Genomic DNA, 24,782 nt, shown 5'->3' on the forward strand with positions numbered 1-24,782 from the left:
CACCACAGGCATGCCTCAACATAAAGAGGTAATGGGAGTTCCACGAAACCCTCATTGGCACCATGTAAATTGATGACCTAATTACTTACATATTTTATATAGAAATCATTCATAAATTTATGAAAATTGAGCTGGAAATTTCATATTCAAACTTTGTTAGGATTATGCAGATTTCCTGCAAATTAATTTCATAGTTTTTTAAATTAAAAATCTGTAGTAGTTGAGATATAACATCTCAAATTCAGCATTATATTCAACTTAATTTCTGCATGTAAGTTAGGGTTAAACTCAAGAATGTCATTATTTTTTATACTTGCGAGTAGGATAATGAGAGATTTGTTGCAATGTAAAACTTTTTAGATAAAATAAATATACTGAAATTTAGGGTTTCTGACATTTTGTGGGCGTGTGGTTATAATTGAATCTGTTATAAAATTTATAAAAATTGAATTGTTCAATATGTTCTTGGCATCAGATTTCTTGCAGGAGATCTCAGACGTCAAAAGCTCACGGGCGTGATTTAAAATATTCATTAAATTATGATTTCGTAATCTTGTTTATTAGTTTCTAAAATTCAGTGCCAGAACTTCAACTTTGAATCGATATTTTCTGGTCAGACTGATCAAGAGATAAACAAATTAATGAGCTGCCCTGGTTGAAGATTGATCACACGCTCGTTCATCATGAAGAGATTTTTAAACATCGAAAAAGTAAAATTGATTATTCAAATCGAAGTCATTATACCGTTGATTTTCTGTATTATTTATATATTCAAGTGAAAAAAAAAAACCCATTTGTTATATACTAAATTCAATTTTATTATAGAAAAATGTTTATAATTAATAATAATGCTTTTACTTTCGCAAGTCTCTACTGCACTGTTTTCCTCTCCTAAATGTTCGTTCATGTTAAACCAAATGTACTATTAGTGAAATGGTGTTTTTTTATTGAAAGGAAAATTAAATGAAAATGCAGCGTTTCCTGTTTCAAGGTATGGGAACTGTTGAGATTCTTCGGAAAGAAATATTGCCGATTTGGTTTCCCTTTCTCTGCTTCTTCTTCAAGATCCTCTTTTCTCCTACAAAAATGAAAGGAGAGAGAAGGAAAAAGACTGAGCAAAAAGAAGAGATGTAGAAGGGTCAACCGATAATCTGAAAAGAGATGATTGTTAAAGAGAAGGAGAAGAAAACCCTAAGAGAAAAGTAATCACTTTTCAATTTTTGGATCGAAAAAATTATTAAATCTTTAAAATAAGAGAGAAAAATGTAATAAAATTTTAGATTTTAAAATATTTTTTTATTAAATAACAATTTTACTTTTAATTCTAATTAAAAATTTTAACATAAAGATGGGTGTTTGAATTTTTGAAACTTCACCAGTGTGAATTTGGGAATACACTAAACCTTGAGTAAGAATAAGTTTTTTGGCCTTTATTTTACATTTAAAGGTTAAATATTTGTTAAGTATCCATCTATCCTTTGTTTTAACAAAACAAATTAATGAATTTATAATTTCATAAAAATAAAGGGAAGACTTCATTCTTTAAAGCTCGAAGAAAATAATGCTTTAAAATAATTTACATAACATAAAATGAATATGATTATTTCTTCAGTATCACATTTAACAAATTTATGTACCTAAATTTACAAAGACAAAGACCTCTATCAATACAATGTAACGTATCTCCGTTCATTAGTCACTATTTTGGTTCGTTCTATGCTGCTTTGTGATAGTCCTGAATGCCCATGAAATCATATGCTTTTATAGTTTTTTAATGTTCATGTTTAGTAAATATATATTTCAAAATGCAGATGTTGATTTTAATTCAATCGATTGTCAAGCTTAAGCAACTCTTTAAACTCTTTCGTATTCTTTAACTTTTCAGATCAGGTCGGGCCGAGGATTAGGGCCATTTATGTGGGGATGAAAAATCATCCTTGTCCCCGTTATTTTATATTGAAATCTTGGCCCAAATGAGGTGGGGCAATTCTCACGTTCAACTCTGCCACCCTTGAATGGATTCTACATTGAAATAGCTTTCTTTACATCTTGGAATAGAAAGGGCAAAAATGAAAAGAAATAGAATTGAATGAAGGATTTGATTTATTAAACTAATAAGAAAATGTTATATTTCAATTTGGCCCTTAACTAAATGACATATATATTTAGGCCACAAGATTTATTCCCACAAAAGGTTTAATTTATTGGCAAAGTTTTACTTGTTGACTTTGAAAAATCTAAAACCTATCTGTCATCCAATTTTGTTAGCGTTTTTAGTTAGTTTAACGGTAAATTATTAATTTATAAATTTTAGTATAATAATAGAAAAATATTTTTTATCATCTTTTATAAATTTTTTTATAAAATTTGTTATAGTGACTCTTTTGAGAGCAAACATAAGTTTAAAAACCTAATCTATCGTTGTACACATTGAAACTAGGTAAACTGATAAATATATACAATAAAATGGAGAATAAAAGTTGTCCTTAGCCATTTGAGCAGCCTTAAACATTTTCTTCTGTATTTGGGCTTCTAAACTCTTACAATCTCATATTATGAAATGACTTGTGTTTTTAGTTTCAGAAATATTGGGTGTTGGGGACTCAAATACACGCCTTTTTTCCTTCTAATATGCATTCTACCATCAAGGATGCAAATGATGAGTAAGTTATGACCATTTCCAACAGTTGCAAGCATGAAGATAATCGAAGATAATAAACACGCTCCTAATGGGGCTAGAGAGAGGTCAATGCTTTATTCTTGTTTCATCATTTAATTCTATATTACATTCAAGTATTACAAAAGAAATATTTTTATGACAATATATCATAAATAATTACTCTTGAATTGAATTTGAGATAGATGTAGTCATTCTTGTAAAGGGATCTGGAAGTCTAAGGGTTAATAACAATAAAACTCTATATATATATATTGAGTTTATAAACTAGATACACAAAAAATATATCATTATATGATTAAGTAATTTTAAATTAAAGATAAGATAATACCTACTTATATAATGATGCATAATTTATATACTCATAATACATATACATAATATTACTCTGGTTTAAACCATTGATCTTCTAACACAATTCAATTCATGAATATAATCAACCCAAACAAATGGACGGATTGGGCTGAGGATGAGTTGGGTCGAAACTGGTAAAGGGTAAAATAGGAAATTACAGAGTAATGTTTTGAAAGCCCGTATTCGGCTTTGTGGTTTCGGTAGACCCACAGTATTTGTTAAATTTAAATATTTTGTTTTTTAATTGAATAAAGCAAATCCAGAGAGAAAACTTAAAGCATGTTCCAACGCCTGGGTCCGACTATTAATTTATGAAATTAGATACATTTGTATAAATATGATAAGGAGTTATGAATAATGGATTTTATAACTAAAACAAAATTTAAGCCGGAGAAGAAGATGAACGAAGTAGGTGTAATAAAAAAAAATAAAAATAGAAGAATAAAAAGAGAACTTGGGAGGCGTGAATTCAAATTGTTAATTGGGTGTGTCTACAAATAGAGGTGGAGGGTCTTTATATGAGAAAACTCACTGTCCCAAATATCCACATTTCATGCTTATCTTCTCTTACGTTTAATACATTCCTACAAAATTTCCAAATTGACTGCGTGGTGGAAATCCCTTTATATATATATATACATATTATCTTTTAATTGAACAAAACAAATCCCAAGGTGAAATTAAAGGCACCTTCCTTCCTAACACAATAAATACGCATGTGAGACCATACAAGCATTCAAAGAGAGTGAGAGAGAGCTCTACTTTTTTTTCTTCTATTATTTCAGTCGCCATCTTTTCCTTTATTTATATGTATATATTTGATAAGTTTCTCATTCTAACGCCCTCATCAAACTTCCCTTTTCCTCTATGTAGTTTGTTGCTCTGCTTTTAGCTGTTTCCTTTTCTACCTATAAACTTCTCTCTAATTCAATCTCTCAGTTAAAGGGTTTAAATTGCTGAGAATCCCACCTCAGTTTGATTTTCTTTCAATAAGTCTAAACTTGTGTAATTTCCGTTCAATCTTTGTCATTTTTCTTTTTCGTGCCTTCTTATGCATTATCCTATAGTATTACAAGCAAAACGAATACTACGGGAAGAAATGCAAATTCTATCTTGATAATCATAGTTAAAAGTCTTGTACTCCTTTAATTGTTAGGCTAGTTTCATTTAATGACTGCATTTACCCCACATCTTCATTCATATTATTACACATGAAAGGTTTGGAGAATAATAATCTCCAATTATGTCAACACAATAATATGATGATAAAGAAAGGAAAGCTAGATTGAATCACACCAATCAATTTTTCTACAAATAAGTGCGTACTGCGTTTACTTCACCAAATTGCACACTCTCGCATTGCAAGTCTTGAGTACCACAACCCGTCTCTTGTGTAAATCGTAAGTTCTTTCAATTCTCTTACTACTTTTCCATATCATTTTGGTAAACACTTATAATTTTGTTATAATTTAATTTAGGTGAAAATTATTTTCTCATTATATTATTTTTATAAGTAATGCTAAATTTATAAACTAAGTATACAAAGTGTTTTCTGCTATATTTTATATTTTACTTAGGCTAAAAGACTTATTCTCACCTAAGGTATAGTGAAATCTCAAACTCTCATCCTCCAATTTTTAAAAATTCAAACATCCATTTATAAACAAATTTTTGTTAAAAATCTCAGTTAGGGTTAGGGGTAAAACTGTCATTTAATAAAAAAATTAAGTTTTATTATATTTTCTCCCCAAGTTTAAAAATCTCACAATTTTTCCAAACCTAAAGCTTGAAAAGTGACAAATAACCTTTGGGGTTTGTTTCTCTCCTCTTTGACGTCGATTGGTAGTTTCCGACAGTCGACCATCCTCCCTCCCACCTTATCTTTGCCTTCAGTCTTTTTCCCTTGCCTCTCCAACCGTATTCGATCAAGATGAAGATGTTATTTTCATCTCCATCTGAGAGACAAAGATGACATGTCTTTGTCTCAAACGAAGACTGTTTCTCTTTGTCTAAGACGAAGGCGATCAATTGGAGAAGCAAGGGAGAGAAACCAGAGGGAGAGATAAGGTGGGAGGGAGAATAACCGATGACTAGAGACTGCTAATCAATGCTTGAGAGGAGAGGGACAAACCCTAGGGGGGCATTTGTCACTTGTCAAACTTTGGGTTGTGAGAAAATTGTGATATTTTTAAATCTGTAGTGGAAAATGTAATAAAACTTAAAATTTTATTAAATGATGGTTTTACCCTTAACCATAACTAAGATTTTTAACAGAAATTTGTTTATGGGTGAGTGTTTGAGTTTTTGAAAGTTACAAAGTGAGAATTTGAGATTTCAATATACCTTGGTGGGAATAAGTCTTTTGGCCTTTTACTTATCGCTAGCATGATAATCCCATCTATTATAAGTGTTGTCTGCGAATAAGATTGATGAAAGTGAAATAATGTCATGATACAATTTTTTAAAGAAGTCTATGCTATACATGCATAATATATGTATAACATAAAAATGAAAGAAACGATGGTGCAGGCACAAAACTTAATTAAGGAGAGTGGAATATTAATATGTGGAGACTGAAGATTGCAAAGGGTGGAGATAGCCCGTATATGTTTAGCACGAATAATTATGTGGGTAGACAAATATGGGAATTCGATCCTGATGCAGGCACACCCGAGGAGCTAGCTGCGGTTGAGGAAGCTCGCCAAAATTTCCACAAAAATCGACATAAGGTTAAGCCAGCCAGTGACCTACTTTGGCGATTACAGGTATAATTCCCTTTCATTGATCATAATTCTAATTTCAAAGTAGCATACATATTAATTATCAGTTGGAAAAAAACACACTCTAGATTTTGTTTAATTATTATTATTATCATTATTTTCCTCGCAAACATATTAATGCGCGTTTCGTTGTGCTAACTTTCTCTGGTCAAACGCAGTTCCTGAGGGAGAAAAACTTCAAACAAACAATACCACAGGTGAAGGTTAAGGATGGTGAGGAGATTACGCATGAAACTGCAACGATTGCTCTGCGAAGAGCTGCCACCACTTTTCAGCTTTACAAGCCAGCGATGGCCATTGGCCTTCTGAAAATGATGGCCCGTTATATTTTCTTCCTCCTTTTGGGAGTGTTCTTGTTATGCTGATTACTTTTATCTTTTAAAGTTTACTCTTAACTACTCTTACAGAGAGATTCTTGCCTCTATTTTGAACTAGCATAGATCAATTTGCAACTAAAAACTTCACTGATTTAATGGTTTCTAACTCCTATACGTTACCAAAATTTGGGCTTTGTTTAGTGTTGATGAGTCAAATAAAAAGAAAGAGAGTCTCACATATAATAAAATTGAGTAAAGTGAGTGGTATATAATTGTATGAATTAAATCTTAACACAAACCAATTAGTTTTGTGTAATATAAGTTTCAATCTCTATACTTATAAATCCAATATATTTTTTACATTTACGAGGAAAGTTTTTCCCCATCTCTTATGCACATTGCAGGTGATGTGCTTGTACATTACCGGGCATCTGAATACTGTATTTACCTCTGAGCATCGCAAGGAAATACTTCGTTACTTGTACAATCACCAGGTTTGCAATGAAAAGGAAATTTTAGAACATCTCTTAAGTCTCAACGTCAAATTAATTGTACTGTCTAATAATGCAGCATGAGGATGGTGGATGGGGAATACACATAGAGAGCCATAGTAGCATGTTTGGTACAGTTTTTAGTTATATTTGTATGCATTTACTGAGATTACGACCTGATGATGGTGAAAATAATGCTTGTGCAAGAGCAAGAAAATGGATCCTTGACCACGATGGTGTAACATATGTACCCTCTTGGGGCAAAAATTGGCTTTCGGTATGACATATATTCTAAATGAGTAACATTAATTTTGTGTATAAACAATTAATAAAAACGATGGTATATCACTATATTATTGAGTGTTGTTTTATTTTTAATTCAAAATCATCAATTCACATAATGATATATTATCGCTTGTGTATAAATTTGTGATAATTGTTTATATACATAGTTTTATTAATCTTAATTTGAAGATCAATATTTTATCATTTTTTGTATGTCATAGATTCTTGGTGTGTTTGACTGGTCTGGCACCAACCCAATGCCTCAGTGTTTTGGATCCTTCCTTCTTTTTTCCCAATACATCCAGGTAATTTGTGCATCTTAAGAAACTGTGAAGTTATGTATATGATAAATGTCAAATGCTATAGTATTATGAACCAAATTTTTGTAGCTTCGAATTGAAATAAGATTGTCACAATTGTTTGAGGCCTTTTGTTATTAGTAGAGGATTTTCCTTTTCCACTATATAACTTCAATATTGCTATTTTGTTGGTGCTTGCTCTATAGTTATTAAATTTGCATTTTCCTATTTCATGCAGCAAAAATGTGGTGCTTTTGTCGATTGGTTTACATGCCCTTGTCCTATTTATATGGTAAGAGATTTGTTGGTCCAATAGCCCCACTAATTCAACAATTAAGAGAAGAACTTCATATTCGGCCTTACAATGAAATCAACTGGAGGAAAGTGCGTCATCTATGTGCAAAGGTTATTTTCCCTTGCTCCTTAGACTATAATGGCAAATATAATTTTTCTATATGTTCTCCACATGTTTTCTCAAATGCAAATCTTATATGAATTACATAAGACAACATTTTTTTAACAATAAAACTATGTGTTCTTAATTTTGAATAGACAATTAGATTTCCAAATGGTATGTCATTATATGATTGAATGATTTTGAATTAAAATAAGATAATATGCAATCATTTAATGAACTATCTACTGAGTACTCAAAGCTTGGTGAATTTAGAAATGTTCTTTTTTTTATACATGCCAAATCTTAGAAGCACTTCATATATAATTTCTTTTCCCCTATTATTTTTGTCATAATTATTTTATTATTTTATTTTGAACTGTACCCTTTTAGCATTTAATCATGGATTTTTCAGAGACTGAAATGCATAAAAAGCTTGCATGTTTTATGTTGTTACAGGAGGATTTATATTATCCCCATCCATTGGTACAAGATGTACTTTGGGATAGTCTTTACTTAGCAACTGAGCCTCTTCTAACTCGTTGGCCTTTGAACAAGTTGATTAGAGAAAGGGCTCTTAAAGAAACAATAAAGTTTATTCACTATGAAAATGAGAGTAGTCGATACATTACCAGCGGATGTGTTGAAAAGGTAAAACTTTTCAAATATATGTATGAATTCATGATCCAGTTGATACTCATACTTAAGCTACCTGAATTGGATAGCCATTGTGTATGCTCGCTTGTTGGGTTGAAGACCCTAATGGGGACGCCTTTAAAAAGCATCTCGCCAGAATGGCAGATTACATTTGGCTAGGGGAAGATGGAATGAAGGTTCAGGTTAGTACTAATTCACTGCATCATTAATAGATTTAATGAAATTAATAACTATGGATTGTGCTTCAATTGATTTAACACTTGAGATCATTATGTAGACTTTTGGCAGTCAAGTGTGGGATACTGCATTAGGCCTTCAAGCTCTGATTGCAAGCAACCTGACTGATGAAATTGGGCCTACAGTCTCTAAAGGGCATTACTTTTTAAAGCAATCTCAGGTTTCATATATAAAATCTTTCAAGCATTGCTTCTATAATTTGTTTTTCCTCTTGATTTATTGCTTTGGACTTCACTGAATCATGCCAATGAATTGTAATTTTGAAGATCAAGGATAATCCTTTAGGTGACTTCAAAAGCATGTTCCGTCACTTTTCCAAAGGAGCATGTACTTTCTCTGATCGAGATCATGGATGGCAAGTTTCTGATTGCACTGCAGAGAGCTTGAAGGTAATCAATCAGTTTTACCCATAATCATATATAATAATTTTCTCACAACTTTATTTTTGAGTTTCCATAGTGTTGCCTACTTCTTTCAATTTTACCTGCCGAAATCGTCGGAGAGAAAATGAAACCTGAGAGACTATATGAAGCTGTCGACTTTATACTTTCTCTTCAGGTAAATGTTCGATAGTTCTCCGAATTTTTTATTAATTTTTCTCATGTGATTAATTTTATTCATTATTTATAGAGTGAAGACGGAGGATTAGCAGTTTGGGAGCCAGCAGGTGCTTCCTTAGTATTGGAGGTATCTACATAAACAATATAAATTAACTGCATTTTTGTTGTAATGATATCGGGATCCTTTTGATATTTCTTTCTCTCTCTGGTTTTGTTTATTCCTCTATAGTGGCTCAATCCTGTAGAGTTTCTTGAGGACCTTGTTGTTGAGCATACGTTAGATTAAAATCATTTACCCTTTTGCAAACTACAAATTATTCATGTCAGTGTGAATTCTTGCATTAATGCTAATTAAATAAGTAATTCAGGTATGTTGAATGCACAGCATCAGCAATCCAAGCATTTGTTTTGTTTAAGAAATTGTACCCACATCACAGAAAGAAAGGGATTGAAAATTTCATCAAAAAGGCTGTACGATACATCGAAAAGGAGCAAACTACTGATGGTTCATGGTACATGTTCCTTGTTGTGGATGCTAGCAATTTTTGCATCTTCTCATAATAAAGTTCACAATTGGACAAACATGTTTATAGGTACGGAAACTGGGGAATCTGCTTCATATATGGTACTACTTTTGCCCTTGGAGGTTTGGTTGCTGCTGGGAAGACTTACAACAACTCTTTGTCTATTCGAAAAGCAGTTGATTTTCTGCTAAATTCACAATGTGAAGATGGTGGTTGGGGAGAGACATATATCTCCTGCTCAAAGAAGGTAATTTCTTTTGCATACATAAACACGCATTAGTATTCAGTACCAGTTTCTTCACTATAGATTATAAAAAAAGCAATGGTGTGTGTGCAACCAAATTGTACTTGAAGTTATATATACGCCACTGGATGGAAATAGATCGAATTTGGTACAAACTGCATGGGCTGTGATTGGTTTAATTTATTCAGGCCAGGTCAGCTCATAACTGAAATGTATATCTTATGTTGCTAATTGACTCTCATTACAATTCGGCATTGAATTAATTTTAGTATTCATTTCATAAGATAGGCTGAGAGAAACTCAGAACCAATTCATCGCGCTGCAAAGTTGTTGATAAACTCTCAGCTGGAAAATGGAGATTTCCTCCAACAGGTAACAATATATCTGACTCTAAGCTGAATTTCCCTGAAGATATATTGATAACATAAGATGTGAAATTCGTAACATAAGCATAAGATTTATAATAAACTGGTGTGCGTTGTTTTTTTCAAATTTTTGATGGTATAGGAAATTATGGGAGTTTTCATGAGGAACTGCATGTTGCACTATCCAGAATACAGGAATATATTCCCAATGTGGGCTTTAGCAGAATACAGGACTAAAGTTTTAATGCCCAACAATTAACACTTAAATTAGTCAAGCAGAAGCAGTGGATTAAAATTTTAGCGAGTGAAGAACCGTTTCAATAAGAGTTGTTTATAGATGTGTAAATCGCATCAGCACATCAGCAAAATTTTGTGTAATAAAGCACTATAAGGCTTGACTATTATAGTTTATGGATTTCAAGGGAATAAAATTTTTAAAGTTTTGATTCCGATTCATTTTTGCTCATATTGCCAATATAGATAGAGGGTTGATCAATGAGTTATAAGCTGCTGATGGAGCCAATGCCTGTCCGAGGAAAGAACAAACATTTAAATAAATTATAAAAACATTTTCCACAATACAAAAAAGGAAAAATGATCAAAGATGGGTGTTTTTTTATACTGATTTATGCCATTTGCATTGTTGTGATTCTCTCAATAAAGATGAATGCAACTAACACTCAAATTTTTTTTAAACATATGTTTATGATAAGTTAACAATATGCTATCAAAATAATTGTTATTCATATGCTAAATTATTTCTCAAAAGGAAACTATATAGAAATGTTATTAAAAAAAAAAAAATAGTTATATTAACTTAATTATAAGATTCTTGCATTATTAGATGACTTTGACCATAAATTATAGTGATTTTCCATATTAACCTAACTATAAGGATTCTTGCATTATTGTAGGACTAAGACCCTCAAATATAATGATTCTCTTAATCATAGTGATCGTACAAATTTTATATTTTTTCATTTTATAATCTTGTTTGTATTGTATAAATAGACAATTCAATGTACTATTAGACACAGAGTTGAATATACCTTTTTTAGTTCATAAAATGGTATCATAACTCATATGAGCTTGATACTTTTGTCTTTTTGTTTATAACAATAACTTTGTTTCCTTAAAATAACACAGATACATGTTTCTGTTTCTTTTATGATTTGATTTTTTTGGCTGATATGTGCTTTTATAAATTTTGCCATAACATGGTGAAAATTGATATTTCCAAGCCAATTACCACACCATTGATCGGATTTAACTACAACCTATAGGTTCAACGAATGAAAACTTTTTTAAATAGATGAAAACTTTGGCGTGTTATTATTGGAGGTATTATTAAACTTGTGCAAGAGAAAAATGAAGCTCGCACTTAGTTTGTAATAGACTTAAGGATTAGAATAACAAAAATCACATGGTTTTATGACGCCTCTATTACCCCTATTCATATTCAATTTGCTGAATTTGATGAACTTAAATTCGAGTCTAAAAGTTCAAACGAACTTAAAATGGGTTCAGTTCAAGTAAGTTTAAATTCGAGTCTAAAAGTTCAATATTTTCAAATTTGAGTTTTAGAATATTCAACTTGTAAGTTTAAAATTTTGATACAAAACGATATCGTTTTAATCAATATATATTAAAACGACATTGTTTTAATAACGTGTTAGGCTAAAAACTCAATTTGAATTCGAGCTTGGTTCTATGCAAATCGAGCCAAACTCAAGTTTAAGCTCAAATAAATTCATGTTAAATTCAATTTGAATCTAACTCTAGATTAAAGTGGGATTATCCAAATTATTTCTTATTTTAAAAAATTGTTATAGCTTAAACCTTTATACATATTCCTAAAAATCTAACTTCCAAAAATGAGTTATTTAATATAATTTCCTTTAAAGTATTTTAAAAATTTTCTCTAAATTAGTCACTAAAATTTATTTTTAAGAAAGCATCTGGAATTTATCAGAATTTTGCATAGGGGTGTGCATAATTTGGTTCAAACCGTAAAACCAGATCGAACCGTTTGAAATTTATGGTTTGATTTGGTTTGGATTATAAAACGGTTTGGTTTGAGTTGAAAATTTTTTAAAAAACGGTTTACGGTTTGGGTTACGGTTTGAACAGTTTTCAAACCAAATCAAACCGTAAACCGTATATATATATATATATATATATATATATATATATATATATATATACACGGTCAGCAACCACCAACAAAAAATTTCACATATGGAAGACATCGATAATGATTTTTCATTAATTATGTCTTTTAATTATGATTATTATTCATTTATTTTTTCTTGAATTTGAAAAATTGAAAGTGAATACTTTTTATTTGGTTTGAACCGTAAACCGAACCGCACCAAACCGTATATTTTCAGTTTGATTTGAAATTTTTTTAAAACGTTTTTTTTAATTTGGGTTGAAAACTATTGTAAACCGCACTAAACCGGACCGTGCACACCCCTAATTTTGCATGTTCAGCATCTGATTGTAACCCAATTACAAGGTACTTTGAAGTTAGGTTAAGTGTTAAATGAATTAAGAAAAAGTTAGAATTAAGAAAAATAAAACCTAATTAATTAATTAATTACTGTTGTTGCGTGAGTTGAAGTTGGTCCCACAACGTGCCCCAATTACGAGTAATCGCGAATATAGGCACTGGATGAGAAGGAGCAAACTCGAAGCCCTAAATTAAAAAATTGGGTTAGATTAAAAAATGGGAAATTAAAATAATTATCGCTTTTTTTTGTGGTAATAAACAAATTCATCCATAATTTTAAGATTTAAACAAAAATATCTCTATATTTAAGGATTTAAACAAAAATACTTTAAATATCCTATAAAATATCAAAATTATCCTTCCTTTTTCCTATTTTAAGGAAATTAATTAAATTACTCTTTTTTAGGGTAATAAAAAATTTATCCCTAATTTTGGAGTTTAAACCAAAAAGGGATTTAAACAAAAATGTCTCAAAATAATATCAAAACTATCGTTCATTTATTTCTATATAAATCATATCTCATCCTTTATATTTAATTTATTTGAGAGAGATTTTTGGAAAGAAAAAAGAAGTTTGTGTTCAAGATTTTGAGTGAGAATAAAAAAGTTCGTGATATTGATATATGTATACATGCTATAACTTTAATTATTATTATTTTATTAATAATGTAATTATATGTGATGTTTTATATAATAAATTATAGTGTGTGTAAAAAGTAAAATAATAAAAATTATATGGGCTATGTTGTTAATATTATAGTAGTCTAAGGTGAAATGATATTTTACAATAAAAGGTATAAATCACCAACAAATCAAACAATTTTATTAAATCTTTCAAATCAATACCTTAATGCTAAACACGTAAATTTCATATCAAATCGAGTAAATCTTGAAACTGAAATGCATAAAGAGATGATAAAGATTGTTTTGTAATCTTTTTATCTATTTTCGTCATCGAAAATGTTACGAAAATCGTTTGAGAAAATCGATTACACTGATTGCATGAAACGCATGTTTGGAAATTCTGTTTTTGTGAGTTAGACGGCTAAACGCGTTGTTTTCTTCATTTTTGATATGAGAAGCATTTTCATCTCTGCAGGAATTTAGGGAATTTTTGTTTAAAATTCAAATATAGGGATAATTTTTTTTGCCCCCTTAACTTTGTGACAATTTTTTAATTTCCCTTAAAAAAATTGTAATTGAGTAATTAGGTACGGAATTGAAATTATTGAGTACGCATTTAAAAATAAAGAAGTATAGAAATTGAAAGGGACAATTTACAGTTTCATTTGCGGTCAGCTTCTGTTTTGGGTCACAGCCAGATAGCATTGGACAAGTCTGGACAATCACACATGGGCCCTTCAAGTGAATTCTCTTTATTAGCTTCTTCTCACATGTAAAAAATTTCTTATACCCTGGCCTCGGTTAAAATTATCAGATTATGGTTATAGCGGTGTGGACATATACCGAGTTGAGTTCGATTACCTTTTATCTTGAATAAAAAATTAGTTTAGTTTTGAATTTGATTCAAATTTATTGAATTAAAATTAAGTATAATTTGAGTTTAATTTAAGTTTATGATTCAATATATAACTTAGTTTTATAATTTGAATTCATAATTTATTAAAAAATAATATTATTTTATTTAATAATACATAAATTGAAATTGTTTTAATAATTATTTAACATAATTCAAATCAAGTAACAAACTAAATTTAAAATAAATTTAAAATATTAGTTAGAATAAGCTAAAATTTTTTTAGTTTGAATTTAATTTAATTTTAAAAATAAGTTAAACTAATTTTCAAATATAAATTAATTCAGTTCAAATGAAACCCTAATTATTGTCTTATCTATAGTGCTTCTACAATATGAACTACAAGAATCACTGAAGGTTAAAAGCTTTTTTTGTTTATTTATTTGTTTATACGGAGCTACTAGTACCTTCCCCTTTATTATTTTTTTTTAATTTTCTAGTTTTCTCACAAGCTCCATGAACTACTTTTCGCCATTGCCATATGCCCGTCCTCAAAGGACAAAGAAGAATCGACACCATTTTTTTTTTCCTGCTCTTATCTCTCCTTTTAAGTTCTAAATACACAGAAAAATTTGCTCCCATATAAACTGTACAAATTCTTATATATCACTCTTAAAATTATTAAAATATTTTATTTAAAAAGTTTAGATGAGTCACTTTTATTAGCTCATTGGACTAGCCAATATATATTGTAAAACCATCTAATAAAATAAAAATATTAAAAAAATCTTTCAGGCTAATAAATTTTACTTTTAATAACAAAAATTTCATCTAAATTAGATTATTTCTTCAGAATTAAATCAAAATATTCACTCTCTAACCATCCACGTGATCCCTCATTAACCAAGTTTTAAAAAATGATATTATCTTTTTAGAGTTTAGTTTTCAATCGTCGGTGTTAAATCCAGCGTCAGAGATTGAAAACTAAACCTTAAGAAGAGGAATGTCATTTTTTAAAATTTGACATAAGAAAAAATGATTAGTTTTAAAGATTTTTAAAGAAAAATGAGATTTAAATTTAATTTATTTTTAATATTACAGATAAAATAACGATTTTACTTTTAAAATTATTAATTTAAATTATTTATAAATAGATAAATATAATTTTTAAAATTAATAAAAAAAAACTTGAGATAACAACGTATGTTAGTTGGGAAATAATCCTTTGGCCAGAAAAAAAAAAACACGTAGGGCTCTCTTTCACTCTCTCTTTGAATGTTTGTAAGGTCTCACATGCCTATTAATTCTGTTAGGAAGGAGTTGGGAAGGAGTTAGGAAGGAAAGTGCCTTTAATTTCACCTTGGGATTTACTGTTATATATATATACGGTGGATTTCCACCACGTAGTCAATTTGGAAATTCTGTAGGAACGGCGGATAAGAATGCATTAAACGTAAGGCACTTTCCTTCCTAACACAATTAATACGCATGTTTGACCGTAAAAACATTCAAAGAGAGAGTGAGAGAGAGCTCTACTTTTTTTTCTTCTATTATTTCAGTCGCCATCTTTTCCTTTATATATATGAATATATTTGATAAGTTTCTCATTCTAACACCCTCATCAAACTTCCCTTTTCCTCTATGTAGTTTGTTGCTCTGCTTTTAGCTGTTTCCTTTTCTTCCTATAAACTTCTCTCTAATTCAATCTCTCAGAGTTTAAATTGCTGAGAATCCCACTTCAGTTTGATTTTCTTTCAATAAGTCCAAACTTGTGTAATTTCCGTTCAATCTTTGTCATTTTTCTTTTTCATGATATTATCATATGCCTTCTTATGCATTATCCTATAGTATTACAAGCAAAACGAATACTACGGGAAGAAATGCAAATTCTATCTTGCTAATCATCGTTAAAAGTTTTGTACCCCATGAATTGTTAGGCTAGTTTCATTTAATGACTGCATTACTCCACATCTTCATTCATATTATTACGCATGAAAGGTTTCGAGAATAACATCTCCAATTATGTCAACACAGTCATGATGATAAAGAAAGGAAAGCTAGATTGAATCACACCAATCAATTTTTCTATAAATAAGTGCGTACTGCGTTTACTTCACCGAATTGCACACTCTCGCATTGAGTACCACAACCCGTCTCTTGTATAAATCGTAAGTTCTTTCCATTCTCTTCCTACTTTTCCATATCATTTTGGTAAACACTTATAATTTTGTTACAATTTAATTTAGGTGAAAATTATTTTCTCATTATTTATTTTTATAAGTAATGCTAAATTTATAAACTAAGTATACAAAGTGTTTTCTGCTATATTTTATATTTTATTTATGCCAAAAGATTTATTCACACCCAAGGTATAGTGAAATCTCAAACTCTCATTTTCTAATTTTCAAAAACTCAAACATCCACTTATAAGTAAATTTCTGTTAAAAATCTCAGTTAGGATTAGAGTAAAACTATCATTTAATAAAAAAATTAAATTTTATTAAATTTTTCTCCTCAGGTTTAAAAACTCACAATTTTTCCTAACCTAAAAATTAAAAAGTGACAAATAACCTCTAGGGTTTTTTCCTCTCCTCTTCGACATCAATTGGTAGTCTTCGACCGTCAGCCGTCCTCCCTCCCACCTTATCTTTGCCTTAAGTCTTTTTCCCTTGTCTCTCCAACCGTATTCAACTGAGATGAAGATGTTATTTTTGTTTGAGAGACAAAGACAATGCGTTTTTGTCCCAGACGAAGATGATCGGTCGAAGAGGCAAGGGGGGGAGACCGAAGGGAGAGATAAGGTGAGAGGGAGGACAATCGATGATCGGAGACTGCTAATCGATGCTAGAGAGGAGAGGGACAAACCCTAGGGGGGTATTTGTCATTTGTCAAACTTTGGGTTATGGGAAAATTATGATATTTTTAAACCTGTGGAGGAAAATGTAATAAAACCTAAAATTTTATTAAATGATGGTTTTATCCCAAACTATAACTAAGATTTTTAACAGAAAATTATTTATAGGTGAGTGTTTAAATTTTTAAAAGTTGAAGAGTGAGAATTTAAGATTTGAATATTTCTTGGTGCGAATAAGTCTTTTGGCCTTTTACTTATCGCTAGCATAATAATCCCATCTCTTATAAGTGTTGTCTGTGAATAAGATTGATGAAAATGAAATAATGTCATGATACAATTTTTTAAAGAAGTCTATGCTATGCATGCATAATATATGTATAACATAAAAATGAAAGAAACGATGGTGCAGGCACAAAACTTAATTAAGGAGAGTGGAATATTAATATGTGGAGACTAAAGATTGCAAAGGGTGGAGATAGCCCGTATATGTTTAGCACGAATAATTATGTGGGTAGACAAATATGGGAATTCGATCCTGATGCAGGCACACCAGAGGAGCTAGCTGCGGTTGAGGAAGCTCGCCAAAATTTCCACAAAAATCGACATAAGGTTAAGCCAGCCAGTGACCTACTTTGGCGATTACAGGTATAATTCCCTTTCATTGATCATAATTCTAATTTCAAAGTAGCATGCATATTAATTATCAGTTGGAAAAAAACACACTCTAGATTTGTTTAATTATTATTATTATCATTATTTTCCTCGCAAACATATTAATGCGCGTTTCGTTGTGCTAACTTTCTCTGGACAAACGCAGTTCCTGAGGGAGAAAAGCTTCAAACAAACAATACCACGGGTGAAGGTTAAGGATGGTGAGGAGATTACACATGAGACTGCAACGATTGCTCTGCGAAGAGCTGCCCGCCACTTTTCAGCTTTACAAGCCAGCGATGGCCATTGGCCTTCTGAAAATGCTGGCCCGTTATATTTTCTTCCTCCTTTTGTGAGTGTTCTTGTTATGCTGATTACTTTTATCTTCTAAAGTTTACTCTTAGCTACTCTTACAGAGAGATTCTTGCCTCTATTTTGAACTAGGATAGATCAATCTGCAACTAAAAACTCCACTGATTTAATGGTTTCTAACTCCTATTCATTACCAAAATTTGGGCCTTGTTTAGTATTGGTGAGTCAAATAAAAAGAACCACATATAATAAAATTGAGTAAAGTGACTGTTATATAATTGTATAGATTGGACCTTAACACAAACTAATTAAATTTGTATAATATAAGTTTTAATCTCTGTACTTGTAAATCCGATATATTTTCAATATTTACTAGTAAAAGTTTTTCCCCATCTCTTATGCACATTACAGGTGATGTGCTTGTACATTACCGGGCATCTGAATACTGTATTTACCTCTAAGCATCGCAAGGAAATACTTCGTTACTCGTACAATCACCAGGTTCGCAATGAAAATTAGAACATCTCTTAAGTCTCAATGTCAAATTAATTGTATTGTCTGATAATGCAGCATGAGGATGGTGGATGGGGAATACACATAGAGAGCCATAGTAGCATGTTTGGTACAGTTTTTAGTTATATTTGTATGCGTTTACTGGAATTAGGACCTGATGATGGTGAAAATAATGCTTGTGCGAGAGCAAGAAAATGGATCCTTGACCACGGTGGTGTAACATATGTACCCTCTTGGGGCAAAAACTGGCTTTCGGTATGACATATATTCAAAATGAGTAACATTAATTTTGTGTATAAACAATAAACAAAAACGATGGTATATCACTGTGTGATTGAGTATTGTTTTATTTTTAATTCAAAATCACCAATTCGCATAGTGATATATTATCTCTTGTGTATAAATTTGTGATCTTGTTTATACACATAGTTTTATTAATCTTAATTTGAGGATCAATATTTTATCATTTTTTGTATGCCACAGATTCTTGGTGTGTTTGACTGGTCTGGCACCAACCCAATGCCTCCAGAGTTTTGGATCCTTCCTTCTTTTTTCCCAATACATCCAGGTAATTTGTGCATATTAAGAAACTATGAATTTATGTATATGATAAATGTCGAATGCAATAGTATTACGAAATAAGATTGTCACAATTGTTTGAAGCCTTTTGTTATTGGTAGAGGATTTACCTTTTCCACTATATAACTTCAATATTGCTATTTTGTTGGTGCTTGCTCTATAGTTATTAAATTTGCATTTTCCTATTTAATGCAGCAAAAATGTGGTGCTTTTGTCGATTGGTTTACATGCCCTTGTCCTATTTATATGGTAAGAGATTTGTTGGTCCAATCACCCCACTAATTCAACAATTAAGAGAAGAACTTCATACTCAGTCTTACAATGAAATCAACTGGAGGAATGTGCGTCATCTATGTGCAAAGGTTATTTCCCTTGCTCCTTAGACTATAATGGCAAATATATTTTTTGTATATGTTCTCCACATGTTTTCTCAAATGCAAATCTTATAGGAATTACATAAGATAATATTTTTTTAACAATAAACTATGTGTTTTTTATTTTGAGTAGACAATTAGATTTCTAAATAATATATCATTATATGATTAAGTGATTTCGAATTAAAACAAAACAACATTCAATCATTTAGTGAACTATCTACTTAGTACTCAAAGATTGGTGAATATAGAAATGTTTTTTTTTATGCATGCCAAATCTTAGGAGGACTTCATATATCATTTCCTTTCCCCTATTATTTTTGTCATAATTTTTTTATTATTTTATTTTGAACTGTACCCTTTTAGCATTTAATCATGGATTTGTCAGAGACTGAAAGGCATAAAAAGCTTGCATGTTTTATGTTGTTACAGGAGGATTTATATTATCCCCATCCATTGGTACAAGATGTACTTTGGGATAGTCTTTACTTAGCAACTGAGCCTCTTCTAACTCGTTGGCCTTTGAACAAGTTGATTAGAGAAAGGGCTCTTAAAGAAACAATAAAGTTTATTCACTATGAAAATGAGAGTAGTCGATACATTACCAGCGGATGTGTTGAAAAGGTAAAACTATTCAAATATATGTATGAATTCATGATCCAGTTGATACTCATACTTAAGCCACTTGAATTGGATAGCCATTGTGTATGCTCGCTTGTTGGGTTGAAGACCCTAATGGAGACGCCTTTAAAAAGCATCTCGCCAGAATTGCTGATTACATTTGGCTCGGGGAAGATGGAATGAAGGTTCAGGTTAGTACTAATTCACTGCATCATTGATAGATTTAATGAATTTAAAATCGATGGATTGTGCTTCAATTGATTTAACACTTGCGATCATTGTGTAGACTTTTGGCAGTCAAGTGTGGGATACAGCATTAGGCCTTCAAGCTCTGATTGCAAGCAACCTGACTGATGAAATTGGACCTACAGTCTCTAAAGGGCATTACTTTTTAAAGCAATCTCAGGTTTCATATATAAAATCTTTTAAGCATTGCTTCAATTATTTCTTTTTCCTCTTGATTTATTGCTTTGGACTTCACTGAACCATGCCACTGAATTGTAATTTTGAAGATCAAGGATAATCCTTTAGGTGACTTCAAAAGCATGTTCCGTCACTTTTCCAAAGGAGCATGGCCTTTCTCTGATCAAGATCATGGATGGCAAGTTTCTGATTGCACTGCAGAGAGCTTGAAGGTAATCAATCAATTTTACCCATAATCATATATAATAATTTTCTCACAACTTTATTTTTGAGTTCCCATAGTGTTGCCTACTTCTTTCAATTTTACCTGCCGAAATCGTCGGAGAGAAAATGAAACCTGAGAGACTATATGAAGCTGTCAACTTTATACTTTCTCTTCAGGTAAATGTTCGATAGTTCTCCGAATTTTTTATTAATTTTTCTCATGTGATTAATTTTATTCATTATTTATAGAGTGAAGACGGAGGATTAGCAGTTTGGGAGCCAGCAGGTGCTTCCTTAGTATTGGAGGTATCTACATAAAAAATATGAATTGACTGTATTTTTGTTGTTACGATATCGGGATCCTTTTGATATTTCTTTCTTTCTTTGGTTTTGTTTATTCCTCTTCAGTGGCTCAATCCTGTAGAGTTTCTTGAGGACCTTGTTGTTGAGCATACGTAAGATTAAAATCATTTCCCCTTTTGCAAACTACAAACTATTCATGTTAGCGTGAATTCTTGCATTAATGCTAATTAAGTAAGTAATTCAGGTATGTTGAATGCACAGCATCAGCAATCCAAGCATTTGTTTTGTTTAAGAAATTGTACCCACATCACAGAAAGATAGAGATTGAAAATTTCATCAAAAAGGCTGTACGATACATCGAAAAGGAGCAAACTACTGATGGTTCATGGTACATGTTCCTTGTTGTGGATGGTAAACAATTTTTGCATCTTCTCATAATAAAGTTCACAAATGGACAAACATGTTTATAGGTATGGAAACTGGGGAATCTGCTTCATATATGGTACTACTTTTGCCATTGGAGGTTTGGTTGCTGCTGGGAAGACTTACAACAACTCTTTGTCTATTCGAAAAGCAGTTGATTTTCTGCTAAATTCACAATGTGAAGATGGTGGTTGGGGAGAGACATGTATCTCCTGCTCAAAGAAGGTAATTTCTTTTGCATATATAAACACGCATTAGTATTCAGTATGAGTTTCTTCACTATAGATTAGAAAAAAAGTAATGGTATGTGTGCAACCAAATTGTACTTAAAATTATAGGAAATGAAAATAATCATATAACTCAATCACAAACTGTTATCTTTGATAAGTTTATATAATCTGTTTGTACATATAGTTTTATTTGTTAAAAAATCTTTAATAAAACTAGTCAAAATAAGTTAAGACCACACTCTTATCCATTTGGAACTCATTTTATCCATTAAATCAGCTCTATATCATGCCTCAGAAGAGTTGAGTTCATCCTAATTGCTTGGTGATACAGATATATACGCCACTTGACGGAAAAAGATCGAATTTGGTACAAACTGCATGGGCTGTGATTGGTTTAATTCATTCAGGCCAGGTCAGCTCATAACTGAAATGTAATCTTATGTTGCTAATTGACTCTCTTTACAATTCGGCATTGAATTAATTTTAGTATTCATTTCATAAGATAGGCTGAGAGAAACTCAGCACCAATTCATCACGCTGCAAAGTTGTTGATAAACTATCAGCTGGAAAATGGAGATTTCCCCCAACAGGTAACGATATATCTTACTCTAAGCTGAATTTCCCTGAAAATATTTTGATAATATAAGATGTGAAATTGGTAACATAAGCATAAGATTTATAATAAACTGATGTCCATTATTTTTTTAAAATTTTTAATGGTATAGGAAATTATGGGAGTTTTCATGAGGAACTGCGTGTTGCACTATCCAGAATACAGGAATATATTCCCAATGTGGGCTTTAGCAGAATACAGGAATAAAGTTTTAATGCCCAACAATTAACACTTAAATTAGTCAAGCAGAAGCAGCGGATTAAAATTTTAGCGAGTGATGAACCGTTTCAATAAGAGTTGTTTATAGATGTGTAAATCGCATCAGCACATCAGCAAAATTTTGTGTAATAAAGCACTATAAGGCTCGACTATTATAGTTTATGGATTTCAAGGGAATAAAATTTTTAAAGTTTTGATTCCGATTCATTTTTGCTCATATTGCCAATATAGATAGAGGGTTGATCAATGAGTTATAAGCTGCTGATGGAGCCAATGCCAGTACGAGGAAAGAACAAACATTTAAATAAATTATAAAAACATTTTCCACAATACAAAAAAGAAAAAATGATCAAAGATGGGTGTTTTTTTATACTGATTTATGCCATTTGCATTGTTGTGATTCTCTCAATAAAGATGAATGCAATTAACACTCAATAAAGATAAACTTGTTTAATTTAGCCAGCTTTCATATGCTAAATTATTTCTGAAAAGCAAACTATATACAAATGTTATTATAAAAAAAAAAAGTTAAATTAACTGAATTATAAGATTCTTACATTATTAGAGGACTTTGACCATAAATTATAGTGATTTTCCATATTAACCTAAGTATAAGGATTCTTGCATTATTGTAGGACTTTGACCCTCAAATATAATGATTCTCCTAATTGTAGTGATCGTACAAATTTTATATTTTTTTTATTTTATAATCTTGTTTATATTGTATAAATAGACAATTCAATGTACTATTAGACACAGAGTTGAATATACTGTTTTTAGTTAATAAAATGGCATTATAACTCATATAATTTTTGATATCTTTGTCTTTTTGTTTATAACAATAACTTTGTTTCCCTAAAATAACATAAATACATGTTTCTATTTCTTTTATGATTTGATTTTTTTGGCTAATATGTGCTTTTATAAATTCTACCATAACATGGTGAAAATTGATATTTTCAAGCCAATTAACACACCATTGATTGGATTTAACTACAACTTATAGGTTTAACGAATGAAAAACTTTTTTAATTAGATAAAAACTTTGACGTGTTATTATTGGAGGTATTATTAAACTTGTGCAAGAGAAAAATGAAACTTGCACTTAGTTTGTAATAGACTTAAAGATTAGGATAACAAAAATTGCATGGTTTTATAACACCTTTATTACCCCTAATCATATTCAATTTGCTGAATTTGACACTACCAAGGAGATTTGAGATTTTTTAGCTAATATATTTAAAGCTACTGGACTTCATAACTATTATCAGTTGTGATCCACTCTACATAATCTCAAGTAGGAACTAGGGTAGTCAATTAATTAATTTTTTGCCTAAGTATAACCTATTTGAAATCAACTGACTCAAGCTAATATTAATGAATATCATCTTTATCTCATTCATGTTCTCATGACTATGAGTTCAAAATATAAGGTAGTCAACGGTTCTTTATTGCATGGACATCCTCTTCTAACTCTTGATACTATTATTCAAGAGATAATCTTTGAAAAGACATATCTTGTCTAAGACAAATTTTCATAAACTGAAGTTGTCCTTACAACTACACATAAGTTTTCCACCCATAAATCAAAGGCAAAACATTGTGAGAATTATTGCCAACTTTGTCTTTTTTTTTTTTCTAATTGTCCTACTATTGAATGCATATATTGTCATGAGATTAGACATGTTCTTGAAAACTGTCTCATTCAACCTCCAAAATCAAAAGGGTAGTCTTCTTATCAACCTCTAAGTTTGAACCTTTTAATGTTGTTGCCACCTTTGAGAAATTTATTGTTATCATCATGAATGATCTTGAGTATCTTATCAAATAGGTTATTTCTTCGGATTCTCCTTTTCCTGTTGCCTTTTCTATTACTCTAGCAATATTGCAAAGCTACACGCCTTGTTTTACTACAAAGTTGACAAATAACTCTTTGCTTATTTGAGAACTTTCCTTTACCTCTACCTTGTAGATTAGGATGAAATTCATTTGAATATGGTCTAAACAATTTTTGCCCAATATTTTCATGCCTTGTTGATTGTCCTAGATCTGTATCTGTATAAAATACACTATTATTCTCTTACAAAGTTTTAGACCTAACATTGAAATGCTTAAATCTATTGAACAGTACCGCCATTGAACTCAAAAGGAAAAGTTAAGGTTCTATTAAGCCTCTGTTCATACTTCTGAAGGATAAGTTTTACTACTGCTAAAATGAGCTTTTCAATCCATTTTGGCTATTACATGCACTATCATTTGCTCAAATTCTGACTTGGTCCATCTAAGATGA

General features: G+C 30.8%; 1 protein-coding gene and 1 pseudogene across 1 annotated transcript; both read left to right on the top strand.

The window, feature by feature from the left end:
• The first annotated feature begins 4,089 nt into the window (after nucleotides 1-4,089).
• Nucleotides 4,090-10,640, top strand: LOC123217897 (annotated as a pseudogene).
• Nucleotides 10,641-16,240: 5,600 nt separating this feature from the next.
• Nucleotides 16,241-22,627, top strand: LOC123217892 (beta-amyrin synthase-like). The gene is made up of 19 exons (XM_044638968.1): nucleotides 16,241-16,341; nucleotides 17,437-17,672; nucleotides 17,845-18,030; nucleotides 18,402-18,491; nucleotides 18,561-18,758; nucleotides 18,987-19,071; nucleotides 19,278-19,444; nucleotides 19,889-20,080; nucleotides 20,155-20,268; nucleotides 20,364-20,483; nucleotides 20,590-20,712; nucleotides 20,783-20,881; nucleotides 20,954-21,010; nucleotides 21,113-21,159; nucleotides 21,252-21,395; nucleotides 21,478-21,655; nucleotides 21,992-22,072; nucleotides 22,167-22,250; nucleotides 22,386-22,627. The coding sequence occupies exons 2-19, from the start codon at nucleotides 17,472-17,474 to the stop codon at nucleotides 22,500-22,502; spliced, it is 2,283 nt and encodes a 760-aa protein (XP_044494903.1). The 5' UTR covers nucleotides 16,241-16,341; nucleotides 17,437-17,471; the 3' UTR covers nucleotides 22,503-22,627.
• The last annotated feature ends 2,155 nt before the right edge of the window (nucleotides 22,628-24,782 follow it).

This window comes from Mangifera indica, chromosome 6 (assembly GCF_011075055.1).
Source record: "Mangifera indica cultivar Alphonso chromosome 6, CATAS_Mindica_2.1, whole genome shotgun sequence".
NCBI lineage: Eukaryota > Viridiplantae > Streptophyta > Magnoliopsida > Sapindales > Anacardiaceae > Mangifera > Mangifera indica.